Source organism: Apium graveolens, chromosome 1 (genome assembly GCF_009905375.1).
Source record: "Apium graveolens cultivar Ventura chromosome 1, ASM990537v1, whole genome shotgun sequence".
Taxonomy (NCBI): Eukaryota; Viridiplantae; Streptophyta; class Magnoliopsida; order Apiales; family Apiaceae; genus Apium; species Apium graveolens.
Genome location: NC_133647.1, coordinates 17946850 through 17958638, shown reverse-complemented (window position 1 = coordinate 17958638; position 11789 = coordinate 17946850). Strand labels below are relative to the sequence as shown.

The 11789-nt window shown below is 33.6% G+C and overlaps 1 protein-coding gene across 2 annotated transcripts; it reads right to left on the bottom strand.

Moving 5' to 3' along the window:
- Nucleotides 1-220: 220 nt before the first annotated feature.
- On the bottom strand, nucleotides 221-5366 carry LOC141661463 (large ribosomal subunit protein uL1c). Of its 2 annotated transcripts, XM_074468486.1 has the most exons (8): nucleotides 4995-5366; nucleotides 4134-4313; nucleotides 3973-4027; nucleotides 2045-2172; nucleotides 1561-1644; nucleotides 1101-1226; nucleotides 859-1001; nucleotides 221-428 (listed from the first exon to the last, which is right to left on the bottom strand). In XM_074468486.1, the coding sequence occupies exons 1-7, from the start codon at nucleotides 5316-5318 to the stop codon at nucleotides 864-866; spliced, it is 1035 nt and encodes a 344-aa protein (XP_074324587.1). In that variant the 5' UTR covers nucleotides 5319-5366; the 3' UTR covers nucleotides 221-428; nucleotides 859-863. The 2 variants fall into 2 exon arrangements, with proteins under 2 accessions (XP_074324587.1, XP_074324582.1); XM_074468481.1 differs by lacking the exon at nucleotides 221-428 and having other exon boundaries at nucleotides 647-1001.
- Between the last annotated feature and the right edge of the window lie 6423 nt (nucleotides 5367-11789).

Genomic DNA, 11789 nt, shown 5'->3' with positions numbered 1-11789 from the left:
CTGTTTAAAATAAAGTAATACCGTTGAAATCAAGAAAATATATTAGTTTTGTGAGTTTATTTTTTATTTTTTGAAATTTAGCAACTTTATTATTTTATCGAATAAAAATAAAATATATTCATTATGTTACAACAAAAAAAATATTATTTTTTTAAAAAAATACTATTTTATTAATTAATACTCTATTAGTTGCTGATAGCCATTTTGACGCTTTATTCCGTTACTCTGCAAAAGAATATTGTATTGAATAATAAACATACATTTTATTTATACAAGACCTTTGTCGGATTCTCCGAGGAATCTCACGCTCTAAAATATCTTAAACTAGGGCATTTCGTACATCACGGTCCCAGATTTTTCAGCAAGATCTTGTAAGTCTGAAAGAATACAGGAAGAGCCACATGTTGCAAGGATGAACAGTAGACCTGCTATACTCCAGCATAACCTCTATAAATTAATATATACTGTCCCAACATGATAGAAATAACAGATTTAATTTCTATTAATTAATTAAAATTTGCCGCTTATTTTGAAAAGAAAATTATTTTCAGTTCATAATTGATGTCAATGTTCTTGCTAAAAAATGGAGAGGTTCTTTGATCATGCAATTATCACTAAATACAATCTCAAACATACGTATGCACTATGATTCCAACTTCCAAGATATAAAACATTAAAAAATATTAACCATGATTGTGTCTTTGCGATACAAGATTGTGTTGGAGTGGCATATAAGGGATGATCTCTGAGTGACTATTTTATGGCACAGGAGATTCTGGGCTCTCCCTTCAACTTTGTACTATCTTCTAAAAGCTAGAATCTCCATATGTGGAGAACAAAAGGAAAAGTGTAACTTACATTCTTCAAAGATCAGTTGGTAACTTGAAATCAAGCATGTCCCTTATATTCAATTTGATGGAAGGCCCCATTGATGAACAAATGTGTGCACTTTTCCAGTATACTCCTTTGGCACCAGATGGCTTGTTCGATTCTACTGATTTCTAGCATATCAAATAATTAAACAAAAATAAAGATGATGTCCGGATAATTAATCTTAGCCAATAATGAAACAAGAGAAGGAATTGGGGGGGGGGGGGTACCACTGCAGCAAGCAAGTTTACAAGAAGATCTTCCTCTGAAAAATTAGCCTTCCCAAAAGGCAAGTGTACGATCCCTGTTTTATCTGCTCTGTATTCAACTTTTCCCTTTTTAAACTCATCGATGGCCTGCAATATGCATGATCCCGTAAACCCATATTTCATTACAAGCTCAAACAACAAGGATTTGATAATTGAGAGCAAGTGCAAAGAGCAGATACAGAATTATGATATCAATTTCAAACAGGAATTTACGAATGCTGCCACTTCTATATTTTCAATTAATAACTTGAGTCCTAATAATAATCCAAGTACTAGACACTAAAACAGTTGATATAGAGTAATAATGTTGAAAACTAAATCAGTAACATGGTCGTACAAATATATCAGTACAAGGAATTAACTATGTTGTAGATTTAAGAGAGAAATTTGAGTATTACACAGAAACTGCCAGAAAGCATACCTGAGGAATGTTGGTTGTAACGGTACCAGCCTTTGGATTTGGCATGAGTCCTCGAGGTCCTAAAATCTTTCCTAGACTGGCAACCTGATATGCATAAATAAATGTCTGATTAGAAATCTTGTGCATAAACATCTATACAACTCTAACATAATGGTATGGATTAATAAATATCCAGTGAACAAAAACTCGACTGTATACCTAACTCTGTATTTATTAGTTCAGAAGGGAAATGGGAAAACAAAATTAAATTAAGACAGAAAGGGAAATATAGTACTATATTAGGACAATTCATTTAACAGATTGTAATCTTACTCAACTACAAGTTATTGTGCCACATAAACCTTAAACGCCTGTAATTTATCCTGTTTAAAATTAAACAAAGCATGTGCAAAGCTTGCACAAGTCTCAAACATCCAAAAGCATTGGTGAATTTAAGACAGGAGACATAAATACAGTTATTCAAAATATAAAGTTTATGCAATACCTTAGGCATCATATCGGGAGTAGCAATCAATTTATCAAAGTCCATGAATCCTTCTTTAATTTGTTGTATCAAGTCTTCTCCACCGACCAAGTCTGCTCCTGCACTTTTTGCCTCATCAAACTTCTCACCTGTGGAAATATGTGTACTGTTAGGAGGCCCAACAAGCTGAATATAAAAGAGATTGATTGACACTTATGTATCGCATCAAATTTGTAATAAAGACACCAACTTGAAGTAGTGTGATTTACAATCAGAAAGAAATGCCAGAAAGATAGTGCACAGCGAAAACACCAGTGTTTGACTATCAATAGATAGATGAGGCAAAAGCAAAACATAACAGTGGCCATCATCCAAGCATACACAATTTTTAAACCTTAACACGAAGATATCGGGTTGCGCCATTATAACCAGGCTTCCACATTTGTATAAGTTGTAATGGAACTTAATGAGAACACACAGTCAACTTGAAATTTGGAACAGTTGTATAACATATGTTCTAAAATTGTGATTTTTTGACTGATTATATATGTATATAATTCCTGAGATTAGAGAATACTATTACAGCAGTGGGGGATGGGCATAAATCTGGATCCATTTATGTTTTAACTTATAAGTACGTTTGAACTCCATTACATCCACGGTCAGAGTCTTCTGATTTCTAATTTTGGCTTGCAGAAGTTAAAGTCGCCGATTAGATGATATCAGTTATATAAAACATAAAAATATTGACTATGCAGAGGGACAAGACCAGCTCTTCTAGGTTGATGCTGAGGTGTCTAACAAAATGTGTCACAAGGTGCCTGAAATGCACATCCCATCCAAGCGTTCGTACTTTAAACTCCCTATGGTACTAATCAAGCCACAAAGTAATGTTATAAGTCATTTGAATCTCGTACTTCAGACCCTAATATCATACTTCAATTTTCCTGAAATTGGACATGTCATGAGCCTATGGGTTTATGCTTGCAGTAGAGACTTCACAAGGGGTTGTGGATGATAGGTTCAGAGGTTAATTTTTAATCGATCTCCTCTATTATCAACACATCAGTACTGGACAGAGTCAGCACTGGATGAAAATAAATAGAAAACTAAGTAAAAGTAATGGGCTAATTCCCCACTCATTTCCTTAGTTGTGTTCATTTTTTCTCATTTCTATTGTGAAAGAACTACAAGTTACAACGCAATACTTAAAAAATCTGGAATATAATATTAATAATCAGGATCTAGGATCAGATCAGTAGATATTATGCCACTGTACTCAGTCGTCAATTGCTTAATTTTTATTTTATTTTGTCACGCACATATAAGATCCTTACTATTCTAAAGACCAACTACTTTAATATATAGAGAAACAACTTATTCAATTAATGGTGAGAGATAAGGCAGCTTACAATCTTACTTAATTCGTCACCCTTCACTTTTATCACAATTAAACAGATCAAGATGAAGTACATGTTGTTCCATAGCCTGGCGAATACCTCTTTTTTCTTGGTCTAAGAGATCAATGGTTCAAGCCATAGTGCAGGCATATGTGCTTGAGTTCTATATTGTTAAATTGATCAGTTCAGAAACAAAACCTATAGATTCAATCTGATTTCCTAAGCAGGACAAGCACTTCCAACCTATTATTATAATACATCTCCCTAATTTCAAAATCTAAACTTGTGCCTCCAACCTAAAACTGTTTTACTTTTCTGGGCCAATGTATTTATAGATCATAAATACTTGAACTGTTGAACAAGTAGGTAAGGCCTATATAGAGTCACAATATCATGAATGATTAAGGCTATGTTGCAACTGTTTTATACTCCTCACATGATTACCCTGATTTTCTATGAACATAGTAATTACACTGAAATGAAAATGAGAATAAGAGCTTCCTGTGCATAAACAAAACGTTAAATCTAAAACTTGAAAAAAGTAATTACCTTGAGTTAAAACAGCCACCTTAACAGTCTGTCCAGTTCCCTTTGGCAAATTTACCTACAGTAAATGAATAAAAAATTATTAATTTTTTATTTTGTTGCGTTGATAGATTATAAGCTCCGGAGAACATTTTGTATAATGACAAAGCGACTGGAAGTCGTACAGTTGCTCTCAGCTGTTGATCGTTATACTTTGGGTCAATGTTAAGCCGAAAATGAGCTTCCGCAGTCTCAACAAACTTTGTTTTTGCCATTTCCTTAAGAAAGATAATCGCTGTTTTCATGTCATATTCTGTTTTGGTCTCCCTCAACTTCTGAATTTCCAAGAATCTTTTAGACCTAGTCTGGCCATCAAATAACAAAAAAGATATATTTCAAGTGTATGAAAATATTAAGCCTCGTGGAAAAGGGTAATGTATGGGACTAACAGTAAAACCATTGGAATAAGTTACAACAAGCCAAAATGTAAAGCAGATTCTTGAGGAAAATAAATAGAGTAGCATTTTAGGTAATATGAGAAATGTTCCCTGGAATGGTACTGGCTAACAATATGCAAATGGAACAGAGAACTTATGAAAACAAGTGAGAAATTCTTTCAACGGTAACCGAGAGGAAAATTGGTCGCATACAATTATTAACAATAAGATATTCAACATATAGACAAAACCATGATGTTTTACAAGCATAGTTTTGCAATTGCACCAACATTTTCAACTAGGAAATTAGACTGATTTTCAACATAATCCAATCCACAAAATTCCTAGAGATTAGCTACATAATCGAAAACATTCAAGAAAAACCCCATCTAACACAAACCAAATCATAAAAATCAAATCTTTCAAATCCCAAAAACCACCACTTCCCAAATTCTAAAAAACCCACCAACCAAAATCACAAAAAGTTCAAGAAAAACATGTAACACAAACAAAATTGCAAAATTAGACAATTCCTGCAAAACCCATCAATCAAATAAAAAAACAAAACAAATAAAAAGAAACCATGATAAAACACATACATACACATACCCTATCTCTCTTTAGAAGCAATGCAGCTTTCCCTTTCTTGGGTTTCCCAACAGGAGCAGAAGAAGCCCCATTTTCCACCAACCCATCTTCCAAAACTTCTTCTACATCAACTTCAGCCACTGCAGACACAACAAAACTCCTTTTTTCACTCACCCACTTGCTCAATTTAGTGTCTTTACACCTGAAAATTAAAGGGTGAAAAGTGAAAGTTTTGGGGAAAAGGGGTTTGGGTTTAAAGGAAAGAGAAGGAGAAGAAGAGGAATTGAAGTCTTGGGGAATGGTGTAAGAGAGTGTGAGAGTTGAGGGTGTTGCAGAGGAAGCCATCTTTTTGGTATGTTTTGTTATGTTTTGCAAGAAGCTCACTGTCTATCCATATATATGTGAATTGGATGATGATAAGGAAGTGTGTTACAGTTATACACTGTAATTTTATATTTTTATATCACAGAACTACAGTGGATTTCGGGGTGAAAACAAATTGGCACGAGAAAATCACATATCCGGTGCCCGTTTGACAAATCAAGTAACTTATTATCATTGTTTAAAAAATGAAAATCAGCATTTTTTGGCAGAGTAATCTTTTACTAATTAATAGGATAATTGGTGATTAATCAAAATATTAATCGGATATTTTTAATAAAATAGAGAAAAAATTAATTTATTAAACTAAATATATTAATTTAAGAAAAAAGTATAATGATTAATCGGATTATAAATGTGAATCGATAGAGCATATTTGAATGATTAATATGGTAATTAAATGGTAAAATCGGTGATTTTTAGAACATGACTTATTATTTAAAATGAATAAAATAACTTAAAAGTGATAATTAAATAGATACTTATAACTTATATAAGGGTTTGAATAATTTTATTTACAAGTCATAAATTTTTTTAACTTAAATGAACTAAAATAATTAATTTTTAAATATAATTATCACAATTCATAAATTTTAAAATAGATTAACATTTAAACATATATTTTAAAAATAAAATATATAAAAAGGCGAAAAATCAAAATAAATTGAGAAAAAGTATGCGTTACCAATATTTCATTTATCATCTTATAAATTGTAAATTCAGCTTATAAATTGGGTCGACAAACATTTATGCATAAACTGTTATGGACTTGTAAGTTACAAGTAACTTATAAGTAAAGACACAGAAATGTCCTATATCAATATCAAAATTATTAAAATGTGACTAAATCTTGCCTCTTACAAAGTCTATATCCCATTGATAAGAGGAGACACAAATCGGACATAAAATGTCTAAAATTGTACAACTTAAAATATTGTGTAAAACATACCTATATAATAACAAGACTAAGTCACATTGATAACTCTAAGATTTAGTTGTTTAATAATCAACTTTGTGTATTGTATTACTTGAGTCTGTAAAATGGTTAGAAGATTAGATTGAAGTATTATTTTGTAAACAGATTCAAACTAAGGAATAAGCTCTAGAAGAAGATTATGTCTTAGAGAAAAGTGAAGAAGTTTGTAGTTGAATAAAACTGTTTTAGGAAAAAAATGTTAAGTCAAAATATCGACAAGTCACGGATCAAGTAATATAGAGAATTCATTCGAGAACTCCAGAATGACTAATCGACAAGTCCAAAATGGCTTATAGAGAAGTTTCAGAGATATCGACAAGTCAAATTAAGATGTGAAGATTGGAGATATCGACAAGTCATTTCTGCATGTATAGAACTCAGAAATATCGATAAGTCAAAATGAAGATGTGAAGATGGGAGATATCGACGGTCAATTTCTCATTAGACATCTCAGAGATATCGACAAGTCAAAATGTATCTCTGAGATATCGACAAGTCAATTCTACATGTAGAGATCTCAGACATATCGACAAGTCAATTTCGCATTAGAGATCTCAGAGATATAGACAAGTCAAAATGTATCTCTGAGATATCGACAAGTCAATTCTACATGTAGAGATCTCAGACATATCGACAAGTCATTTAACATGCAAAGATCAAGGGACCTCGACAAGTTAAATATACTTATAGAGAACTCAGAGATCTCGATAAGTCATTATACTTATCGAGATATCACTTCTCTATAAAATAAACTGGAGATCTCTACATGCCTCTCAAATACAGAATGCAAATAAATTCAAGATTATCAGTCAACAAACGATCTATCAATTATATTGAAAAGTCTACAAAGTAGCTGGGGAGAATACAAGATCAAGGGCCAAGATTAACTAGATAAAGGATGGTCACAACCTGCAAAATTCTGCACAGATTTGCTAAGCTTGAAATGGAAATAGAAAAAGGTTACTTTAGAAAAGAGTTTAGTACATTTTAGTGCAAGTTTTGTAAACCCGTGCTGCTAGTGTATAAAGCATGCACTGGTCCTTAGTTTAGTGGTAACAAACAGATTCATATTCTCTTGTATTCTCTCAAGAAAGAAGCTGAGTTCTTATATTTTTAAGAACACGGAATTTGTAGCAAGACAAACTTAATTAATACAAATTAATTGAGTTTTGAAATATTGTGTTTGTTGTTTAAATTCTGTTAACGCATTATCTCTACAATTAAACTTCTTTGTTCACACACCATATCCAAACAAGTTTTAAAAAGCCAAAAATAAAAAGAAACACATTCACCCCCGTGTTGTACTCAATATCTAACAAAGGGTATCAGAGCAAAATTTGAAAGAAAACAGATAAAGATCTTGGAAGTATGAGGGCACAAAAGATAAGCAGTATCAAGATACCGGCCTTTGATAAAATCAACTATACACTTTGAAAAAAGAAGATGATGCTGTTCATAAGGATGGCCAACCCATTATATATCCAGATTCTCAATAATGGCCCTTTCACCCCCATGGAAAGGGTTGATGAATCTACTGATGGAGATATGATCATCCCATCTCATTATGCCCCTAAAGACCCTTCAAAATACACTGAAACTGAAAAGGAAAAAAATCTCTCTAGATAGTGGTCTGCAATTAATTCTGATAGAGTCACTTGACAATTTTATGTACAACAATATTGTCAACTTTGATATAGCCAAACAGATTTGTGAGAAGATTGAGATTTTGTGTGAGGGTACAGAGGAAATTAGATTAAATCAAAGGAGAATACTTGTGTCTCAGTATGAGGGTTTCATGACAAAGTCTAAAGAAGGAATTACTGAAATTTTTGAAAGATTTAACAAATTGATAAATGACTTGCAGCTTCATGATAAGTATTATGAAGCTGGGGAGGTTAACCTAAAGTTCTTGCTAGCTCTTCCTGATCACCTTGAACAGAAAATATCAGCTATTAGAGAAGGATTAGACTTGAGCAGAATAACATTGGAAGTGTTATATGAGATCTTGAAAACTTATGAACTTGAAATGTTGCAAAGAAAGTAATTAAAGGCAAACCAAGGACATGTGGTTGATGGTTCAAGTGCCTTAGTTGTAAATGACAGTGAAGCAAGTGAAGATGAACAAGATGCTCAAGTTCTAGTTATTCAAGATGTGGAGAAAAAGAACAAATGACCTCAGAAGCAAGTTATTTTGGAGCTAGAGGAAGATGAGTTTTATACCTTGGATGAGCTAGATGAGATGGACCAATCCATGGCTTACTGGGCTAGGAAATTCTCTAACATTAGAGTTATGAAGCCTAGGTTTTTCAAGAACAAGGGACAATCTTCTGACAACAACTGGAAACCAAAGGCTCGGTATAACTCAGCTAGAAAAGGTGGCTACAAGACTGGATTTGTTGACAGATCAAATATAAGGTGCTTCAACTGTGATGAGTTGGGTCACTTTTCTACTGAGTGCAGGAAGCCTAAGAAGGTGAAGAAGTACAAATCCTATTTGAAATTGGAGGCAAAGTATGAAGCTCTCTTGAAAAAACAACTAGGAAAGGCTTACATTGCTGAAGGCAAAAGTTGGGATGATACTGATGATGAAGATGAGAATCAAGAGTTTGGAAACTATGCATTAATGGCTCTTGAGCAAGGAGAATCATCCTCATCAAAATCTGAGGTACCAACTCTAATTATCATTGATTTAAATATAAGCCAATATAAAGAAACTATTGAAAAAATAAGTGTAGAGATGTTTCATATCCACACAAGCATGGTGGCAGCTACTGAGGAAGTGAGTAGTCTGTCAAAGTTAAATGAGAACCTTGAGATTGAGAAGCAAGATTTGGAACTACAACATGTTGAGCTTAAAACTGTCAAGCAAGAAAATGAATATTTGAAGAACAAGCTGAAAAGTGCTAGTGAAATAAAAGCTGTGTTGAGGGAAAAGTTAGAGAAGAATGAGGTGAAACTGAAATCTTTCATGAATGCATCTCAGTTGGTTGCTCAGTACCATGAGAAGAACAAACCATGTGCTAACATAGCTATTGGTTTGGACCATGATGCTTTGAACATCAATAATAAAAGTGAAGGTGACAAAGGTAAAGTAATTGCAAATCAAGATGTCCCAGTTATGCTGAGAAAAGTTGATGCACCTTTGTTTTAAGTATGTGAAGTCAATTTCAGTGAAGTTGAGTTGGTTATCAAGCAAGAGCTTGCAGATGAGGACAATGAGAAGAAATGCATAGAGACAACTCCAACTTCTAAAACTGAAAAGAAGCCCATGATAGATCAAGTTTCTAAGAAGCCAATCAAGGAAATCAAGATTGAGAATACAGAAAGGAGAAAGAAGAACGAGAATGGGAAAACTGGAGTGAACAAAAGAAATAACTTTGCATTTATTGTAGATGCTCCCAGGAAACAATGTCAGAAGTGTGGCTCTACAAATCACCTAACTCACCTTTACAAAAAGTCTGTTAGTGAGCCAAAAGTGGGATCCTGCAGATACAATGAAGCAAAGGCTGAATATCTCTATTCCTTCTATGACAAATTTGATTGCATTTCTTGCAATATGAAAGTAACAAGCTGTCATAGACTTAGAGTAAATCTCAAAGATACAAGAATTGAGTCTACAGCTGAGAAGGAAACTGCAAATCAAGATTTGAACACTATTCTTTCTGAATCATCACATTCTACTTCTGCAAATTTTGTTAACAAGAAAAAAGTACCCAACACTGTTTGGGTAGCTAAACACACTTAATCCTCATTGTGTGCAGGTTAAGGTGAAGAAGGTCATATGGATCATAGACAGTGGATGCTCCAGGTATATGACAGGTGATAAGGCCTTGCTATCACAGTTTGAGGAGATGGATGACCCATTGGCCATTGGTGACTTTTGGAGACAACAACAAAGGATCCACAATGGAATATGGCAAGTTAGTTTCCTGAAATATTGTCATTGAAGATGTAACACAGGTAGTTGGTCTTGAGGTGAATCTCCTAAGTGTCAGTCAATTCACAGATAAAGGATTCAATATTTCATTTGACAAAGGAGAATGCTCAATTATCAGCAAAAAGACTGGTGAAGTTGCTTTAAAAGGATCAAGAAAGGGAAGCTTGTGTGTTGTAGATATATACTCAACAAATAAGGATGGAAAATGTTGCTTCTACACCAAGGCATCTGTTGAGCAAAGTAAGATGTGGCACAAAAAGCTCTCTCATCCGAATTACAAGGCAATCAATACCCTGGTGAAAAAGGAGTTAGTGAGAGACATGCCAAACTTGAAATTTGCTCAAAATGAAGTTTATGAGGCTTGTCAAAAAGGCAAAATAAAGAGATCTAGTCATAAAAGGAAAGCTGTGGATTCTATAAGTGCACCATTGCAACTCATTCACATGGTTCTATTTGGACCAGTTAATGTCTTATCTATTTCTAGAAAGAAATATACAATTGTGATGGTGGATGACTACTCAAGGTACACATGGGTAGAGTTTTTGCATTCTAAGGATAAAACTCCACATATCATAATTGAACATATCAAGAAAATTGAGAAGCAGTCTGAAGATCAGAATTGTATGAAAAGATTGAGGAGTGACAATGGCACATAATTCAGAAATGCAACTTTAACTGAATTCTTCAAAGATAATGGCATTGTTCAAAAGTTCCCAGCTGCAAGGAAACCTCAACAAAATGGGGTAGTTGAGATAAAAAATAGAACTCTAGTAGAGGCTGCTAGAACAATGCTGCAATATGCCAACAAGTTTTTGGGAAGAAGCTGTCAACATTACATGCTACACTCAAAATAGATATCTCATCAACAAAAATCTTGGCAAGTCACTTGACTCAATTTATCAAAAAGGAAGCCTACTGTGAAGCATCTGCATGTGTTTGGAAGCAAGTGTTTTGTTTTAAAAGACAACTCTGAATATGTGGGAAAATTTGACTCTAAAGTTTTTGAAGCAATTTTTATGGGATATTCATTGGAAAGAACTGAATACAGAGTTTATGTGCTTGAACAAAAGAAAATTATGGAAAGAAAATATGTGACTTTTGACGACCCCTCCCACTTAAGTTTGGATAGGTCTAAGGACTTAAGTAGGAGTTTTATCTAAGAGGACAAGGTGATCCGAGGGGACCTTTTAACCCAATGGGTTATGTAAGAAATTTGTTTCCCCCCACTTAAGTTTGGATAAGTCCAAGGACTTAAGTGGGAGTTTTGTCCAAGAGTACAAGGTGATCCGAGGGGACCGTGTTGGCCCGAGAGGGATTTTGTACTAAATTTGTTTCCCTCCACTTAAATTTGGATATGTCCAAGTGTTAGTGTTTGTGCCCTAGAGATAACACTATGATGTTTTAGTTTAAAACATTTGGATTATTAATGTTTATGTTCTATCAAATATTCCCTTAATTATTTATTAATTCTTAATTTACTGCGATATAAATGTTAGATTAATAAATGTCCTTGGAATATGAT